The sequence below is a fragment of the Eleginops maclovinus genome, chromosome 7 (assembly GCF_036324505.1).
Source record: "Eleginops maclovinus isolate JMC-PN-2008 ecotype Puerto Natales chromosome 7, JC_Emac_rtc_rv5, whole genome shotgun sequence".
In the NCBI taxonomy this organism is placed as follows: Eukaryota; Metazoa; Chordata; class Actinopteri; order Perciformes; family Eleginopidae; genus Eleginops; species Eleginops maclovinus.
The window spans coordinates 12,990,015-13,010,214 of record NC_086355.1 but is presented as its reverse complement, the minus strand read 5'-3'; the positions used below and the strand labels follow the sequence as shown (position 1 = coordinate 13,010,214).

The 20,200-nt window shown below is 41.0% G+C and overlaps 1 protein-coding gene across 7 annotated transcripts in view; it reads right to left on the bottom strand.

The window, feature by feature from the left end:
• pkp4 (plakophilin 4) overlaps positions 1–20,080 on the bottom strand; it is a 68,276-nt gene extending 48,196 nt beyond the window's left edge. Inside the window, exons 1-3 of one of the 7 annotated variants that reach the window (XM_063887966.1) lie at positions 19,889–20,044; positions 12,047–12,147; positions 6,745–6,878 (exon numbers count right to left, since the gene is read on the bottom strand). In XM_063887966.1, the coding sequence (XP_063744036.1) occupies positions 6,745–6,873 (129 nt within the window). In that variant the 5' untranslated portion in view covers positions 6,874–6,878; positions 12,047–12,147; positions 19,889–20,044. Of the gene's footprint in view, positions 1–5,528; positions 5,863–6,744; positions 6,879–9,021; positions 9,169–12,046; positions 12,148–19,888 lie in introns of those variants that run through there. The other 6 variants (XM_063887965.1, XM_063887963.1, XM_063887964.1 and 3 more) reach the window with 6 other exon arrangements.
• Positions 20,081–20,200: the final 120 nt, after the last annotated feature.

Genomic DNA, 20,200 nt, shown 5'->3' with positions numbered 1-20,200 from the left:
TCTCACCACGATGACCTCCATTATTACCAAAATACACTCATGATCCTCGGCTGAAATGTCTTTGCCAATTTCTAGTTTTCTTTTTAAATAAATCATATGTATCGGTAAATTAAAAAAAGTAAACTATAAAATGTATGTACTTAGATGACTCAGTGGAAAATAAAGTTGTTAGTTGCTGCATATTATTAAAAAAACAAAACATAAAACTACGACGGTCTTCTCCAGGCCATTGCTCCTAAGAAGATTTTATGTTGGTGGAATTTCGAATAAAACAAGCTGCCGACACAGATGAGTAAGACCCCAGGGAACATTGTGTTCCATATATGCGAACATCAAAAAAGGAAGCTACAATTTGGCTTGATAATTAAAATGCCATTTTAGAAAGTGTCATTTGTGTGGTGAAAGCTATTAAAAAGGGAGCTGTCATGTGCATTGACAAGTGCAGCAGCTAACACTTGCCACACGAGATTGACAACAAAAGAAAGACAGTCGATAACAAAGACTATAGACTTTTAGAGGGGGAGAGCCAAAGTAACGATGTGTTAGAGCTCAACACATCTAAGAATAATCTTTAAATATGTTGATTTTACTTCGATTTTCTTTATCACCTTTGCAGTCTTGGCATAATACGTCTTAAAAGATGTACAGATATTTTTAAAGAGCTTGTTTATGAGGTAAAACTGGCCCAGGTGGTTTGGGCCTCCAGAAGGAAAAGTTGAAAATACTGCTAAACGCACAGGCTGATGAACATGAATCATCAAAGTGTATGCCTTTGCATTTCTCCCCATTAGCATTCACCTTTTGAAGCACATAATTGCATTTTAAAAACTCAATTTATGCACTATTAATAGTTAAAAGTGGAACTCGCAATATATGGCATGATTTAGAATATTATTTCAGAATTATGTGTAGGCATGGACATGATTTCTACATTTAAAAGCATACAAGGATGATTAAACATGCCATGACTTCTCTATTTAAACCTATACCGGCTTCTAAATGCTAAAACAACCTTATCTTATCACAAGTGCTTCAATCAAATGCATAAAAGCCCAAACTCAGGAATGTATTTTCCCCTACTTTTTAAAAACACAAAACAAATGTTTGGCGATCAAACTTTTCTACTTGCTGTTGTTTTGCACTATTGAAGATCAACAAAAGATCACTGACAAGAAGAGTCACTGTTGATAATAATGGTAAGGCATTGCGGCAGTAAATGAGAGTGACTCAGAAAAGGCAATTTGTATCTCCTCCATCGCAACAAAAAAATCTAAAATGCTGCAGCAGTGCGATCACACAGCCAGGGCGATTCATGCAGACCTGTGAACGTACAATTCCACGGAGAGATCAATAGCGTTGTGTCAGACAAAAAAGAACATTGCTCCAGGCTAAAATGAGGAGAGTAAGCAATCTAGAAACTGTCAATCTGGGAGGTTGCTGTGGTGAACAAAGACTGCAGTGACTTGTGCGATTACCTCAGGATCCGTCATTTAGAGAAACTCATCCGAGAGATGTTTGGGCAGAGGACGAAATAAAGCCATAAACATAATTTGGTGATTCACGCCGTGATCATCCCAAAGATCAGACTATACGACCACCATGGCCACAGGTGGACCCCCCCAGATAATACATGGCTGTTGAGATCTTGTTCAATAGACCTGTAATGTACAATATATACACGCTTTCCAACTGTGCAATACCATAGTCATTTGTACGTGCATAAGATCATTTGTAGAGTATCTCAAACCTTAAAATGTTCACTTAGCTATTTGAATACTGCTACTCTTTTTTAGCCACGGATGACTACTTATTTGCCTTTATTTTATCTATTTTATTACTAATGTGTGCTTTTTTTTTTCTTAGCTACTTTATTAATGCTTTTATCTGCTACGTTGCTTTGGCTGTAACGCTGTAAATGTCCCCACTGCGGGAAGAATAAAGGAATTCTGTTCTGATTCTGAAACCGTCTAACTGAACGTTTGCCCACACAAGGTCAGCCCGGCAGCTTCGACTGTGCTTTAACCTTCCTGAGTGCAGCTCCGGCTCCACAGTGACCGTATCCTCTGGGTCTCTTGTTGACTGAGGCAGAGATTATAGTGATAATGACGATGATGACAGTGACGATGATGAGTATTAACAGGCCAGTTGGGGGGAGATCTCCCTGGGCTGGGTTCAAAACGACAGCACTGTGCCAGAGCATGCGCACGCACCCCTCCTTTGACATCATGTCACATTATCTCTTCTTCTTCTTCTTCCTCCTCGTCTTTTCTATTTTCCTCTACATTGACAGCCTCCTGCCACAGCGCTTTAGAAAACCAGTCACAGGTGACAGCCTCTCTGACTCTGTCTCCCTCCATCATCCTCACACTCACTTTTGTCTTTTCCCGTCATCATTCACCAACCTCCGCGCCCTTCCTCTATTTCTGAATGTTTTGTCTTTCCTCTGTATATCTGATCACTCTCCTTCACCTGAATCCCTCCCCCATGAATTGGTCTCATGCTTTTCTTCTCGTACTTGCTCTGCTCCCCCATGGGGTAATTGCTCAGAGCCAGGCTTCCATTTTTATGACTATAATCGAGGCCAGAATGCTTATGCCTCTAGATTTCTCCTTCCCTGTGTCACAGCGGCAGCACCAGGGAGGGAAGGCAGATAAGGCCAGGTGGATGGGAGAAAATCACTAGTCGATTGTAATTAGAGTCCTTATTTCGCCTATGGATGTGGAATGGACACTATCGCCTGCGGGGAGAATTCAACCTTTCTGCTGTGCTTACGGCATGGAATTGCAAAATGGCTAAAACAGTGCCTTGAAGCTTTGACCCGACCCCTACCATTAACTCCTTAAGCTGGGTCACTTAAACAAAGATTACTTTGGGATCATTAAAATGTGATAAAGGCTTGCATGAGTATCTCGAGAGGGTAATATTTCAGCTAGCTCATCAAGCTCTTAAGAGGGTTCTGGAGATGTAGCACTCAAAGCAAGGTCAGCTCACGGGCTCTGCAAAGACTCAGTCTGTGTGTGCCTGAGCCTGATTTGGATGAAACGGGGTCACAGAGTGTAACTCCAGTTTGCCGGAGAGAAGCAGGAGGCAGACAGATTTTTCATGTGTAATGGACTCCTTCGAAGTGGGAAAATTCCACTGTGGTGTTTTCTGGGAGGCGGCTCGCCTTAGAGGCCCTTTTTTGCCAGTCGTGTGGTTCAAGGAGGCATGTCCAGGCACACCTAATAACAGCATTACTCTGAGGGCAAGGCCTCATGGCGGGGAAGAGGAAGGAAGAAGAGTGCACCAAAACACAGCGTTTGCAGGGGCAAGAAACCTCAATCTTGATACTAGCAATGATCTTTTCAACAACCCTTTTGATTGCTAGGACTAATTTGACCACAGAATTAGGTTTTTGTTTGAGGGAAAATTACTCCACAACACAAAGATGGGAAAACGGCATATAAACTCCCTGCACGGATACCACCTGAAGCTCTTATTGCTGTAAACACTATAAAGTATGGGACAAATAAAAGGGCCTGAATTCAAACTGAAGCATCTGACATTGAACCTTTTAAGCAAAGAAACACAGAAAAACAAGTGTTAGGATGACAAATGGCGACAACAAAACACAACTCATGCTATCCCTCTGGCTGACACATGAAGTGACTTTGTTACTTGGCACTAGCCAGTTGTTTTACCAGGTAAACACTCTTGATTTTCCTGCTGAGGGATACATCTTTGAGTCCTTAATGGCTGCAAATGTGCAGTGTTTCTGCAATACCCCTGACATTTGAAATGTTACGCTAATAACCCTTAATATGCCAACTATACAAAGCAAGGTTTACTCTCCGATAACGTGCCAGCTGTCAGGAACGGCTTCATCATCGTGTACTCACACCCACTGAAGACACCGAAGATGTGTGTACATTAAGGAATGCTCGAAGTTGACGCAGCTAAAGGGCCCCCAGGTTCTGCAGCTATGACTCTCCTGGGAGATGCAGTATGCAGAGAAGAGGGCAGAGTAATAACTGAGATGTTCTGTAAAGACCTGACCTCACACTTATTGATGCCTGCTCAGTGGATGCCAAAGGCTGCCAACGCTCTTGTACACTGGATTAAATTGGTCCTATTCTTCATTGGGTCAGATTTTTCTACATATACAGAATTATTAGCAAAGTATTAGCAGAAAATCAGTGTAGTAGATAGTTAATGAGGGAAGATACACTTTCTTCGGGAGTTTAAAAACAAAAGGAGACCTTTGCCAGAATCAACGCTCTTCATTAAATGAGAAATAACATAAACAAGAGTTTCAAACCATAACACTACATGATGTGTCACCCCAGATGTGCAATATTGCCTTATTGATACAGAAGGAAAACTCATACAGTCTCATTTTCCATGACTTAGCTACAAGAGCTGTTTGTCTGACAGAACATCTTTAGCTCTGATTTAAGGGATGAACAGAGTTTGTTGCCAGTGAGTGACATGCAAGCTCTGCATACACAGCAAACCACTCATCACAGTCATTCTAGATCAACTTATCAAACAACCGAAGCAAGACCGCCTAGTCATGGACCAAAACCTGAGCTTTCTTTTCCATATACATAACAATATTATTTTGTAATGTCCAAAATTATGCAGCCCTACTCCAAATGGTATTCTGCTAGAGGATACTCATATGGGATTACTGAGTGTTGCCACCCCCCTTCTCTGTTTTTATTTAAATACATTCCAAAGACATTGTGGTTTTTGCAAAAATAAAAAGCAAAAAAGGTCAAATTCATTTCACAAGGCACACAAGGACATTGTGCTTGCTGAATCCACACAAAAGACTGCTGGGCTGAGTGCCACTGCCTCCCACTGCTTCAATTACACTTAAGATGAAACAGATAAAAAAGAAAAAACTATGTCTTAGATAATCCTCAAAACTACCCCTTGGGTTAAATTAAATTTGAATAAGATAATAAATACTGAACAGGGGAAATTTGTAAAGTTAATTTTGAATTACAATACATTTTAAGGTTCAGTCAGGCTTGAGAAATAGCTTATGTGGTTCTTTAAAGCAAGTTGTGCAGTGCAGCAAAGAATCATTGACATTTAAACTCTTAAATTGAGTCCGTAATAAACCATTATGAATGTTTCATGGTGGATCCGTACTATTAAAAAAGGCACAGAGCAAAGACAGGACCCTTAAACCAGCAACTGCAGCATGACAGAACCAAATGAAATTAATGGCAAAGAAACGTACTGCTTAATAATAGTCAGCAGCAAAGACAGAGGGAAGACATAAGTCAAGCAAATGAACACACAAGGAGAATGCAATCATAAGATGTTGGTGAATCATCCGTCCTTGTTTGGGCAAAGCCCGGGCAGCTGTAGCTACAGCAGTGACAGAAAAAGAAGTTTGGAAAGAGAAATAAATACAAATAAAGGACGAAAATTAGTAAAAGAAGAAAAAACAAGTGAAGGGGGGAGGGAACTGAATGAAAAGGTATAAAAAAAAGGACAAAAAAAAATAAGAGAAAAGCCATTGTTCGAGCACTTACCAAACATCCAGTCCTGCTAAGCCCCAGCCCTAACTGCAACCACAGCTACAGCAGACTCGCATGTTTACATCGACGGCAGTATCCCTCGAAGGTCTGCCTCTCAACAATCACAGGAAAACCTCTCGCGAAAGCAGATAAGCACCGACTGTGACTTCTTCCATCTTTTCACTCTCACTCACCCTCTGTTTCACCTCTCACACTCTAAGAAAAACTGAGGAGAGCGATCATTTTACATCGTCTCAACTGTTTAGCAGGAATCCCCTCTGAGGCATTTCTCCAGCTAGTCACTCTAAAAACAACAGCTCTGGCAGGCTACTCGCTCTTCCTGCCTCCCTGCCTGCCTGCCTGGATATCTGCTCTAACCGGACGAGCCGCTGAGGAACACTCTAGGGAAGGAAGTGACATCGACAGGTGCTCCCTCCTTCCTTCCTTACTTGTGTAAACAATACACACTCTCCTGCATAAAGCCTAAATGACAAGCCCCCGAGCTTATTTCAAATGCGTTTACTGGTGATTCTTTTTTAACTGTTGCTCTAATGAATTGTCATTTGGGGGGGGGGGGGGGGGGACAGAAGTATATGAGATGTCACAGAGGGAAATTAACAACATTAATATTAAGAAAAATCGATTAATCCCATTTTGCCCCCTGCTGGATTCATAAGAATGGAGTGTGACAGTAAATAAAAAGAGGATAGGGGAGTGTGCATATGTAACAGAAGACAGTGTGGATGAATCACGTAGAGAAGGCAGAGATTGAGTGAGTCAGAGGGCATGTCACTCCAAAGGCTCACTAACCCTGCGAGAACGTTTTTCCTGGTTGAGCATGGATGTAAGCCAGGCCACATCTGCAGGCAATAAACAAACAATGGACCCTAGTCAACCTAATTCCACCTCAGAAAAAAAAAAGTCCCAACCTCAGTTCTGCTTTGAACAAAAATATTTCACTCATCTCACATGCAGACAAAAAGGACAACGATCTACTTTTCACCGCCGTAGAGTTAAGTTGTACAATTACAGTGACAACAGGGTGTGTGAATTTCACCATACCTTCCTCAGTGGATTTCTTTTTAGTACAATGTGACTCACTGGACAATTTAGCCTTCTATAAATATCCCTGAATACAAACAGCTCGTAAAACATTTATCACCGCTGTAGTATAAGAGATGTTACATGAATGAACATTGTCTTAGTGGGGCATGACAAATAAACACTTTACCTGTTCTTTGACGGAGGCCAGGATGTTGTTGGCGGTGTTGTCAGGCTCCATGTTGCGGCCAGTCGAACTGTCGCGGATGGTCAGCAGAAGCCCCTCCTCCGTCACTGGGCTCTGCTCAGGAGCTGGCATTCCTCCTGTTAGGACAAACACACACACAAACAACATGAGCTGGTCACCAAAATAAAAAATAAAAAAAACACACTTGTACACATACCAGACTGTGCACAGACGAGGGCCAGCACACTACCCTCACAAATACACATCTGAGTCAACCACTCCCTGATTCACACAGGCGAGTGATGTAGTGAAGTGACTATGAATGGTCACACAACAACACTAGCAATACACAAACACACACCCACACATGCCATATGGTTAAAGGGAAAAAGACTGTCAATATTTCACGTCTGTGACCGTGCAAACCACAGCCGTATGGCCTTGAGACAACACACAAGTTAAATGATAAGCTGTGTATGAAATACAGTTACATAATAAAACACAACACAAACAGAACGAAGGCCGACAAGCCTAGTGAAGACACAAAGTAATGCTATCAAAAATCCTAAAGCTGCCTCAAAATACCAAGCCTGTGTGCTCACACCGCACAGGGGATGGATACTATATGTGTTTGTTTGTAAGAAATAACGTGGGGAGGATGAGGAAGGGCAGGCCCATGAGAAAAATTAAAAGAAAAAAAGGAGCCCAGTGAATGAGATCAAATGTTCATGTGTCTCTCGCTCTCTCTGGCCTCCAGGATGGAAATGTGAAAGTAGAACAAATAGTTATGGTCTCATTATCTGTGGACAGGGATAGTGTCAAGGGAAAGCTGCTCAAGGTGGATCCATTTTTACTAGAAGAAGCCTGTTGAGCCAGACAGAGGCAGCTAACGGCGGCCTCACAGCTCAGGGCTGAGCAGCAGACCAAAACAATGGGGGATAATAACAAAGAAGGTATGTGGCTTCAGGGAAACAGGGATTTTACTATGACTTTTACTGCCTTAGAGATCCACTGCCACTGTCATCGTCATGATACAAACATAAGGACATATTCCAACTCTAGATTTCTGCACATGTATCTTGACCTCGATGCTGTACTAACTAAACCCCACAGAATGCAGTCAAGGTGATACGTGTGCAGTGATATATATAGAGGATGAGTTTAGGCTAAAACCACCATGAAATAACCCTTATGGAAATCTAAGAAAAGCTCATCTGCAGGAAAATGAACTCTCCCTCCATGAAACGGTCTAAAATAGTCCTCCTATTCCATAATGGCAGCCTCAGGGTAAAAGCAAGACTTAATATAAAAAAGGTAGCTTAACTGAAAAGTATATTTTGTGCTGACAGGAATTTTACAAAGGTTACAGGGTCATTTGATGTCATGTAAAAGTGCTCGCCTACTTGCATCAGGCCGCTGTGAACACACACAAGTTAGGTATCATTTAGCTCAGGCTGACAGCCAGTTTGTGTGAGCTGGTAGGGTTGTTTACAGTGAGAACACAAAAGTTTTTGGCCAGCGATGACACTTAAGAGGGGGGGGGGGGGGGGGGGGGGGCGGGGGGATTGAGTATGTGGGAGGTCTAAGAGACTTTTGGGTGATATGTGACCCTGAAGTATTCTGGGAGTCTGTCACCAAGGCAGCGTGAGCATTTCAAGGTGTCTGCACTGAACAGGGTCATGTGCGAGCCCCGGTGTTAAATGACAGATCAGGTTTTTACTACTCCTAAGTATGTTAGTCCACACAGGATATTCCATGTATTCCCCTGTCAGTCTCCCGAATTCCTATCCCGCTCATTCATAGTGTTGCAACACACAGCCCGCCTCTTCCCACTTCCACGGCAGCGTTTGGATCAAGGACATGGCTCTGGATTCCCAGAAAAACAGGCAACAGGAAACGGGAAAAGCTGTTTCGATTTCACAGAACTCCTCCTCCCTGACTTTTAGACAAACACAGAGAACGACACAGACAGGACTGGCTGAGTGCACATTTTTGGCTGACAGAAGTTGCCAACCCGGTCGGGGTGGACAAAATCCTTTGTGCCTTCTCACAGAAGGACAAAGAGAGGTGTGCAGCTACGGAAGATAGTTTTTGTCAGGTAAATCACCACCAATTAAGTAGGAATTGGGCCTTATCGTGCTTGACCTTTCAATAACAATAATAAGTTTACACTAGAAGGCTGTGAGAAAACACACAGAACCCACAGCATATGAACAATAAAGAGAACCTTTGTAAAGGAAACATTAAGCAAAGATAAATTGCGATGTGTTGGGAGCCTACCTTTGAAATTCCCCATTATAGCTGGTCCGCAAAGATTTCACTCCATTTATCCAGGAGTTCTCAGCAGCCATGAGACTGAAGGCAATGGTGTGGCTGCCAACTATCCTAGCTTTATAGGCACAAGGCTGACTGGTTCTTCAACATTTCTCTTAAAGTTTCCCTCCAAATGCCGAGGGGAAAAATAACATCGCTGAACTTCCTGAGGGTTAAAAACCTTGGTATCGTGTAAAGTTTGAAGAGCACGCAAAAGACTGGGAAGGAGGTAAAAGGCCCAATCTGTGCAGATTTTCAAGGCTGTCATTAGGTTAATGCCTAGGGAGCGCACTGCGTGGTTCCCACAGAGTAACGTTGACCTCATTCTGGTCTAAACAATGAGGTAACCTAGTCTCTAATTATTAGCATTAAGGTTATTTCCCTACACTAAGCAGAAAATAAACACGGCATGGCTTTGAATGTCGCCAAAAGCAAAACAAACCTGATCATTTTTAACAATCTCTTTCAGTGACAGATTTGTTTAACTATTCAACATGCAAACATCTGAGAGAGTAGAAACTCTTTCGAGTCAAAGTTAAATCTACCCTTTAGAGTATTATAATCCTCAAAGTCTGCCAACACACGTCTTAGCCTGACCCCAACTCGTTAGATCACATGATCTGATCTACTGACCTCAGTCTCCGGCCACTCCTCAGAGCTTCTTACACAATCCCTCCTTCCGTGACTCGGCTTCTACCAGATTAAATGCAGATCATTGGTCAAGGAAGAGAGGGTGGATGGAGGCTACAGTTCAATGTGTTTTAAATTCTGACCAGTTCAGTTGAAATGTCAAATTGAAAATGAAAGATCAAGTTTCTGAGGAGGAATTGTGCTTTAGTGATATCTACTGTCCTAGATTCAGATACTGCCTCCTTGCATCACTTCCATCTACAGACATGAATTCATCTGTTCTCTAATCCCTCTGAAAGCCACCTGTGCCTCGTGTCACCTTCCCCTAGGAGCACTGCAGCAGTATATATTATCAGCGGTTACACAGGCTACGTTTACATGCACACAGGAAACCAGGTTACTTGGTAATCAGGTTAAAGCAAAAACACAGGATATGTTAATCTATATGCGCCATAATATTATTGTAAAACCTGTGTTTACATTCAGCTGGTCCGATGCGCACACATTTCTCCAAGGGCATATTTTAAGCCAATACTGCATATTTCAGTGTATGAGTGATTTGTTATTCTTAACCCTGAAGAATAGTGTGCTTTTCTGTTAAGGTCTGATGGTGTGGTGAGAGGTTGGGATATTATAGAGGGAAAGCACATCCTTAGGTGTATGTGAAATTTACAAACACTCTACCATTTATTAAAGTTTCTGTTTCAGTCTGACTTTCGACTTCATTATATTAGACTTTCAAATTTGGAAGGATAAACCACTATGAGTTACTACGTGTCCCTTCATGTTGCTGCAAGTTACCTTAAGTAATATGGACTTTTATCAGCAATACTTAAAAACAACTCTCCAAAACTAAAACTGTCAAGTTTGTATTAGGCCTACTGCTGGTGGTGTACCTCACTGTAGTTTATTTGGGATCCATACAGATCCCCAACTTATATTTATTTCTCACTTTTATTTCCAGAAGTGATACAGTGCCATTAGAAAAGCACATGTAACGTTTCTGTTACATCATCAGTCAGCAAAGAACAGCAACTGTCTTAAGGAGGCTGTGTGACACCATGTCTTCAGTATACAGATGAAGATGAGCTGAGAATTGTAAATAAGCCTACATTTTAATTGCAGGGAGTCCTGGAGAGGCAGCACTGCAAAAAATAATTGCTCAAACTTGCTGAATTACAACTTTTGGATAAAAGGTTACTTAACCTCTTTATAAGCCCACCATGGAAGTATTAAATAACAGGTATTACCGTCTTCTTATTTTGAGTTCCATATACAGAACCGAACATGGCAACCAATGATGTGCAGTCCCTTCTCATAAGAGCAGCATTTGGTATTCAGTAAGCTTATACATATTTTACAGCCCAAGACCTGTAAGCACCCCTTTGGATGTCTGTAACAAGCAAGGTGGTCGAATAAGCTTACTGAATACATGCGTGATATACATATATCTAAGACAAGCAATCCTGAGGTGTGGTGCAGGTTTCCATCCATTTGATCCATCTGGTGTACTTTTAATGAAACCCAAATGCTCTCTGGCCCCTGTGGCACATTGGTCCCCCTTTGGCACTTATCTAGAGTGACCGAGCACCATTTTGTAGCATGTGAAAGCTTTGTAGGGAGAAATACAGTCCCATCTGTAATCTCTCAGTAGCTATAACAACATCCCCAAAGACCCACAAGGCTTAATTGCCTCTTTCACACTGTATTGACTGCCTTGAATAAAACTAACATTTGTGGTCCAGTATAATCGATCAGAATTCAATATGAAGCAAAAATATATTTCCGCTTCGAGAAATCCCTGGGATGCAGACAGAAGTAGAAGAACACTTTTGTATACAGTCCCACAGCATTTAGGACTGCAGCATTTGGTTTTTACAGCAACAAAAAATCTGAAACTATTTCTGAAATCCCTCTGAAAACACGTGGTTGGGAAGTGCTGACTGAAGCCCTGACAAAGTAATTGCTCTGAGCTGATTTTAGAAAATGGGTGACACAATGACACCAATGGTCCTGCACATACTGCACGTCACTGATTAACCTCACACAGTGCACTGCTAGGAGCTGGACTTCTTATTAGGTGGCTTGTGTGAAAATTATTTTGAGGAGGATGACAAATTCTCTCCAATCCCATGATGGGCTGGCCAGCAACAAACCACAAAAAGTTATTCTTAGATCTCCAGACGTTTCACTTTCTTCCCCAACTACTGAAGATGTTTTGCTCATACCGTCACACCCAACAGCAAAGAATGTATTCTTTCCAGAGTAGAAACAGTTCCTTATGCACACACAATCCATCCATCAATCATTACCCTGAAAGGGGAACAGAGAATGATGTATCCTCCTTTAAATAGAAACATACCTGTTCTTCTGTTGATATAGGATTAACCACGGTGAGAAGTTTGAGGCTAAATAGAGTTGAGACAATAGTCCGGCAGCATCTCCCCCTCCACCTTCTGTAATCTTTACAAAGCGCACATGCATAAGAAATAATTCAGAGGCTGCACCCATGCTTACCTCACACCTTGAACCTCACCCCCACAAATGTTGCAATAACCGGAGGCCTATCTGAGCATGTGTATCCACAGGGCAGGGCCTGCCTCTGAGTAAAGGCAGGAAACACAGTCATTATTATACAGCACACAGACTAATGCCACACGCTGCATGAATACTCCCTGAGCTGCACTTTATCTCGCAAGATATGTTTACTCAACAGGGACGCGGGAAAGATGACTGCAGACCAAATAATCCATGTTTGCATTGTGAGGCCGTAAAAACAGAGGGCCAACTTTCCGTGAATTACTTCGTACGAGGATTATTCACCCTCTGCATTATTTCCGCACAACCATACCTAAACTAATAGGGAGCAGAGCGGCTTGACTCCCATCAGCTGAAGTCCAATCAGCTGTTTCCAACATGTCACCAGCAGCAATATGTTGTGACAGAAGAGGACACAAATTACTGTGATTGCATGCAAATCCATTAAATAGAATCAGAGTTCTTGCTCGACAGACATGCTGTATCCGCTTGTCAGACGAATGCATTTAAAAACCCTAATGCCTTTCTGCATAAAATAACAACGCAAACACGACTGAAGCTGCAGCAATGCCTCCCAAAGAGGAATTACAGCATAATACTACATCTCTAGAGAGGACAATAATAAACTCACTCTTTGTGTAGCAGATGTGGCACAAGACAAGTGTAACAGCAGACGTAATGCACCAAGCTAATTGAAGTTGAATAAAATGATGTGATCATGGATTGGGACGTTAATACTTCATTTAATAGTTCAGTTAAAAATGTGTTTAATCGTTGCTGCAGTTTTATCAACCCTACGCACCTCATTTGCTGTGTCAAACGTTTTCCCACTGCTGAGTAATTCAGATAGTCATCAAATGATCATGTTAAGATTTAACGTATGACAGATATACTGAGATCATCCGAACGGGAACAAATTGAAAAGGAAAATTTGCATAACAAATGTCCTGCTATTGGCAGGGCCCGGGCTCTGCCAGTGTAAGGTGTCATTCACAGGGGAATAACGGCTCACTCAGCATTTTCTATTAAGACTGATTACAGCGAGAGTTGATCAATCACAAAGCTATGAATTGTATGAATTTAGCCTATATGACTGCTCCTTCATAAAAAGGGCACATTTAAAAGAATGGTGGCTTTCACATTTACTGCCACACCTATGACATTAATGAATGCTTTAGATGTGGCTATGTGAGAAATAAAGGTTATAAATATGACCACCAATCCATTTCACTTTTGTTCTGCTCAGCTCATGGAAAGGAGCTCAATGGTATTCAACCCCAAAAAATCGGGTTACAAAGAACAGGTTTTATTCAATGATTTGTATATGGCTATGACCCAGAAAGTTGATGGACATATTTCAGCTATGTTTCCCAATGTGATAAATGTGGCAAAAATAACGCCATATAGCTACAACGTACGGGTTTCTGAGTGGATCAAAACTAACATTGAGGACAGTACATTATGGCTCAAACGAATCCCAATGTCATACATATTCATCTCAATACATTGTTTTTAGACATCAGCAACCTCTAATATCCCTGTCAGAACACCTGCTGTCTCTGTAAAAAGCCAAAAGCAGCAAATTAAGCTTTTCAACTTGCACAAGAACAACTTTGTAGCCTATTAAAAGTTATAACAGATGGGCAATCTGAAATAAACGTTGGGAACCAAAGCTCGCAATCTAGGCAATTAAGAGTTTTTAACTCCCAAATTATTTTCACTAGAAATCACCTTAGAGTTTCTGCTTTAAAAATAACAATTTCATTCTAACCAGCTTCAGGCTCAACATGCTGTGCCAATGGGCTTCGGTCTTCTGGCTTTAAAAAAATGATCCGTATTTTTTTCACCCTCTTGAAAACATTCTTGACTGTAGTTTATGTTAAAGAAGAGGGTAATCTACTGCAGCACTTTTAACAATAAAACCATCTGCATTTCAATTTGAAAGGAAGAGAATATCTTCAGGATCAAAATGTTGAGAGTGAATTAACCTTGAAGAACCTCAATAAGTGAAATGAATAAAAATCAATTCCTATTCCAGTACATTTACCACCAGGACAGAGGACGTCGACATGCATTGAACCATGATGCAAAAAGAGAGAATGGAATGTAGTTACTTAGCTAAATGTCAGGTCAGCCAACCAGCACCTACTGGCCTTTTAGGTTTCAAGGTTTCAAGGTTTTATTTGTCATATGCACAGCAGATACAACGTATATGTTGGCAATGAAAATCTTATGTCGCGTGCTCCTCCAACAACTCAACATGCATGGTGCAAAAGATAAATAAAGTAGTGCAAAAAGAGAGAAGAATATTTACAATATCAACAATAAAGATTTGAGGATGTGAAATATATACATATGTGGAATACATTGAGAGTATTTAAATACTTTACACTGTGGAATGAGGAGGTATCGACAGATGCATATATTATGTATAGCAGATGTATATGGCAGATATGTATAATATATAGATATGTGTACTATAAACAGATATGCATAATATACAGATATGCATAATATACACATAATTTAACACAATGACTTCTCAGTAAGGTGGATAAACACTATAGGATATCTATACCTTTTCTCTTTTTTTAGTTATGCATAACAAAAATTCGAGAGACTCATACACAGATCAATTTAAGCAAATATCTCCAGCAGCAATGTCACTGCAGACTGAAGGGCGTGTAGAGTTTCTATATGGATAATCTATCAAAACGGATATAATTGAAAAAATAAATCACACCCCCCAAGTCAGAAAAATAAATTCCCCTTTATAGTTGTACTCCCTAATGATTCATCAAGGACGTGTAGGATTTTGCAGTAGTGCGGAGGTAAGCATGCTTTTTTTTGTGATAAAATTGGTCACACAGATATATTTTAGCTACTCTTTTCGTATGTCCGATGTATGGAAGCTGTACATTCCCTGGAGCCGCAAAAGATGCGAATACATGAGTCCTTTTTATTTTCCCCAGGACTTCTGGGTGTATTTCGGCTACAGCTGGAAAACTCTAATGATGTTTGAGCACCTGGGAGCGTCCGTCCCAAAATAAGTGAGCTCTGGCATTGTTCAGGGTTACTGGTGCACGTGAAGGAGAGTGCACTTTATGCCTGGAAAACTGTTCTTCATGAGACGAGAATGAGCCCTTTAACTGGTTGGATGGGTTTAGCGTTGAAGTCTTTTAAGCACCTTTGACACATGTATGGAATCTAACCCTGAAATGATCAGAAACATTTCCTGTATAGAGGCATGTGTGACTGGGAGCAGCGATCAATATTCAGCGAAATTCCCTCGTACACACAAACATCTAGCCTGCCTTGCCTCATCCTTTCTGTTTAGTAATATGGCAGTTGTATGAAATGTTGTGTTAACACCTTCAGCTAGACCGTCTGATGCCCCCTCTATTCTGGCATTGCCATGTCACGTGTAAAAAGTTACTAATTGAAGTGCCGGTGTGAATAGTCAACATCACTAGAGACGTTTGAAAAGCTATCCCAGTAAATCACCAGAGTGTGAAAGAGGCTATAGTCTTTTAAAACATCAACACTTTAGACATACATTAGACAAGCGCTATGCTGCGATATTCCTTTGCTTCCTCGGGGTAGATCTGCTAAGAAAGCTTTGTTCAAAAGTTAAGAAAACTTGAGAGAAGCGTCATGCTTCTTGAAGTATCAATCTGAGCACCATTGCCTTCTGGCTGCAGGTTTTTCAGCTTTGATGTTATCATTTTATCATTCCTCTAAAAGAGAAAGAAAAATGACACAGCCCACACCTTCCTCATCCCAAGACCAAATGCAAAGCTTAGGATATAAATGCCACTTTAAATGTCATGTGCATGGACTTCACTTAATTTCCAATGTCAACAACTCCCCTTCTATGGAGATGATCTTACTTTGCAGCAGACTTTCAAAGGCCGTAGGATCTAAAAAGTGAAAGTTCTTTCTCTATGCTGAGTTTTATAGAAGCAGGTAAACAGATTGTTTCAGTTTTTTAGTTGTAGTCTAGGGGAACAGGCGTACACCTCGTGATCACTAGAATGTATGTAACCTGACATTGGGGAGATACCTCCACCTTCAGACTAAATACAGCCACCGGGTAACCTCACATACCACCCTGGGATGATACCTGATCCCACAAACAAGCCATTTCAGTTTCTTAAAAGTATAAACCAAAAAGCGCACAGCTTAAGATCATGTTTGTAAATCAATAAAGTGAATAATCATTGACATAACATTTGTTTGACTCATCGTTCAAGCCTGACGTACAGCAACAAACTCAGGCAAAAAAATAAAAATAAACAAAGATAGTCAACACATAAAATCCATAATGTCAAATCATCTTTAGTTGCTGCCGTAGCATAATCAACTAGTGTTTATTTTTATAAACAGCTGAGATTGTACAATGGCTGAGTTTTGCATACAATAATCCTGCATGTTTTACATGTTGTTAAGGTACATTATTGTTTTAAGGGGTGCTGCTCATTTATTATGTCATGCGTTCCACTGGTACGCACTCCTGCACCACCCCTCCTTCTACGATCAGAAAAGAGAGAGCTTTCGCCTGGGGTGATAACGTGAGTAGCACTTTGAAATATTCAACAAGGTATTGTGAGCCCTGTTGAGATAATTCTGCAGCCACATAGTCTTAGATAGATGGGATTGTTCACACAATGAGTTTGCAGTAAGACTCTTGTAGAAGGCCGCATGTGGAGCAAACCCCAGTGGAAAAGCTGTGTCCCTTCGCTGCTGTGTCCACATAGCAGACACTGACGAGGGGCAGTCTTTCAGACTCAGCATGTCGGGTGTATGGAAGGCTATTTTACGGGACAAAAATCTATTGTGCACCTAATCTCTGAAAGTGCTGACATGCTTTGTGTTCTGTATTATCTTCAGCTGTCCGGGATCCAACCAAAGCATGAAATCTGGGGCTCTTTCAGGAATCTATCTACATATCTAGTTAGATCAACAATCAGCCAGCAGCCGCACATGTCAAGGCTTATCCACACAAGCCATTCCAAGCCTGAATACAGGCAATATGCTTTTTTAATTAAATGATTTTTATATATGATAGTTAAACAGCTTGCCTTATATCAGTGTGATATGGTGCAAATGATTAACAATTAAGCTTGGAATCTTCCATACTGTGTTCAATCTTAAATATTAAAAATGTGTTTTATAATGATAATAATAATAATAATAATAATAATAATAATAATAATAATTGGTCTGCTTGCGGTTTTAGTTCTCCCAATTGATAGAATAAAGATAGATTTTACGGGTTCACGATGGAAATTCCCTACTCTACTACATGTGGTTTGTTCTCAGAGGAGGCAAGAGAAAACTCTCTTCAGACCACACTGTGCAAATGTGGTAGGAAAGAAGCTGCAGTATGTGGGGTGGGATTTGATGAGAAATTGCTACTATTAACTATTATTACCATCCCACACTGGAACCACACCATAATGTCTGAGTAATTCCAGCAAAAGAAACATTTCTAAAACACAAATCTATTGAATAGTTATGCAAATTCCTTAAATTAACCATAAACATGATCAGTCAATGAACACACTACGCATTGCGTAATTATAAACAGCTTTATATTCTGCTTTCTTTATGGAAAGTCATAGCATTAAAATCGCCACATTTAAGGGAAATTCTAATTTGTTTAATTGTGCACAAGGCATGCTGCTCTTCCCCTGACTGGCTAAGGGAAGAGATTGATACTTCAGCACTTTTCTTTAATTGTAGCATGCATGCACATAAACGAGGCAAATAACCATTTTTGTTTCCAGGCAAGGCAAGGACTGGAAATATTTTTCCTGTCTTAAGAGAGTGGGGGTGTACTTCTTTGATTGTAGCAAATCTGACATGTAACATAGGGGTGAGGGTATAAGCCTTGATGTCAGGCCAGAATTAGAGAGTGAAAAAAGTACAAGGGAGTGGGGAGGCTCAACAAAAGGCGCTAAACTATTCAACTGTTGTCAGTTCCCATTAAAAAGAACTCACCATGAAGACTGGGTCATACACTCACACCAAGACTCAAAATGCCTTTAGCAACTGTTCGTCTACTGAGGCACAAAGTTGTTGTTTGAGCAGATAATGTGTTTTCTTTCTGCATAATCAATAAGCTTTCACAAAAAGAGTTATAGAGTATAGAATTATAAGCAACATGGAACATGAAAAATTAAATTGACGGGTGGGCTGAATGTGCTAAAACTTCTCTCCTTGCAAAACAGGATTTCACTGGAATACAAAACAGAAGGAGAATTTTACTCGTACAATGTTCGTTCAATTCGACAGTAAACCACCCTGAATGGATGTCAGCTGTGTAGCAGACTATGTCTTGTGTGGTAATGTGAATCACGAGGGGGAGTAAACTAGTGATTCCACACTAGCTTGTGTGTGTGTGTGTGAGATTGAACGAGTGAGAGACAGAGTTCATGATCTCATTTGCCATATGCACTTCCACTGTTGGCTGGAGAAAAAAAACTTGCACTATGTTCACTCACATCAGTGATGCACGCAGATAACCTTTCCACACCTGCATGGCAACCAGGGAGGCCTGAATCACTGCTCCCAGCATTGCTTATGTGATAATAGGGGGTACGCAACTTGACCTTTGGTAAATAACCATGATAACACTCTTGATTAAAGTGTGCCAAATGGTAAATTCTCTAATCCCCTTTGCAAAGACATTTCTCACACAAAGATTATAGTGACAGTTCAAACAGACAAGTACTGGGTGCAAAATATGAGTTGAAGACTGAGCATATGGCCTCACGTAACGTGGTATGTGAGACACTCATTGTGCCTTTTAAAATCAGACCTACTTTTCAAACCAAAGTGGGACAAGATAATGGACATGTGCCACATAGGGTATACATCCTGAGTGAGTGAGGTGATTAACAGGAACGGTGGAAAGACTGATGATACACTCCAATGCATTCGGTAAGGTAATTTGACTATTTCTCTGATTATCTTCCGGGGCAATTAAGGTAAATCCACTTTGTCCTTACGGTTATTCTTGCACAATGCAAAAGCCTACGGTCACGGTGTTTTTCAAAGAAACGCCCCTGTTAAAATGCAGATTAGGGTAATTAAATATGGCGTAGTTTGAATGTAGCGAGTGAACGTGAGAGTAAAGGTAAGCTTATCTTGCGGGTGCAGAGAGTCGGGATCTCCGCCCCTCTCCGACCTCGCATTCCATAGATTCCCACACTCAAAGCTCACCTGCATTTTCATTCCCCTCTTAGTGAAACCCTTTCAAGAGCAATGTAAGAGAAAACTGAGCTTTTTGTAGTAACGCAAAACTAAAACAGTTTCTGTCCGTCAGCCTGCTAAGTTTTCATTCCTACGGTTTTGCATTGAGGTTACAGCATGAGGTCCTTCAAAGGTGTGCGTTGTTGGCGATGACTCGGTCACAAGATCAAGATTAACGTAGTATTAGATTCTCTCCCGCTGTTTAGAAGCCTAAATAAGTTTACCTGGTCCCGTACACATACGCCAACAAGCTAACACTTTCTTTACACAGTGGATTCAAGACTTTCTGAGTTCATGTAGCAGTCCATAACCTCATGCCTTGCGCACAGATGCTATTATTTTTTCCCTACGTTTTCCCCCCAATTATTCTGCAGTAAGTGAATGAGCGGAAAAAGGAGATAATAAATACCTTGGGAGGACTGTAGTTCCGCTGGCTGAGCTGCGGCTCGGATCTACATTGGAAAATGCAACTTCATCGGTAAAGTCCCCTCGTTTAGTCCCATGCATGTGGAAGAGTGAAACGTTTCTCCATAGTCTTGAAGAAGAAGAAGACCCTCTGTCGCTTCCACCAGCAAACCCAGGCAAAGCGAGCGTGCATGACGTCAGTGGGAGTGTGGGAAAGCACTGCACACTCCTGATTGGTTGTAAAAGGAGCAAGGGGCGGTCTATTAGAGGGTCACGGTCTTGAATTAACCAATGAGAGTAAAGATAATAGTTTCCT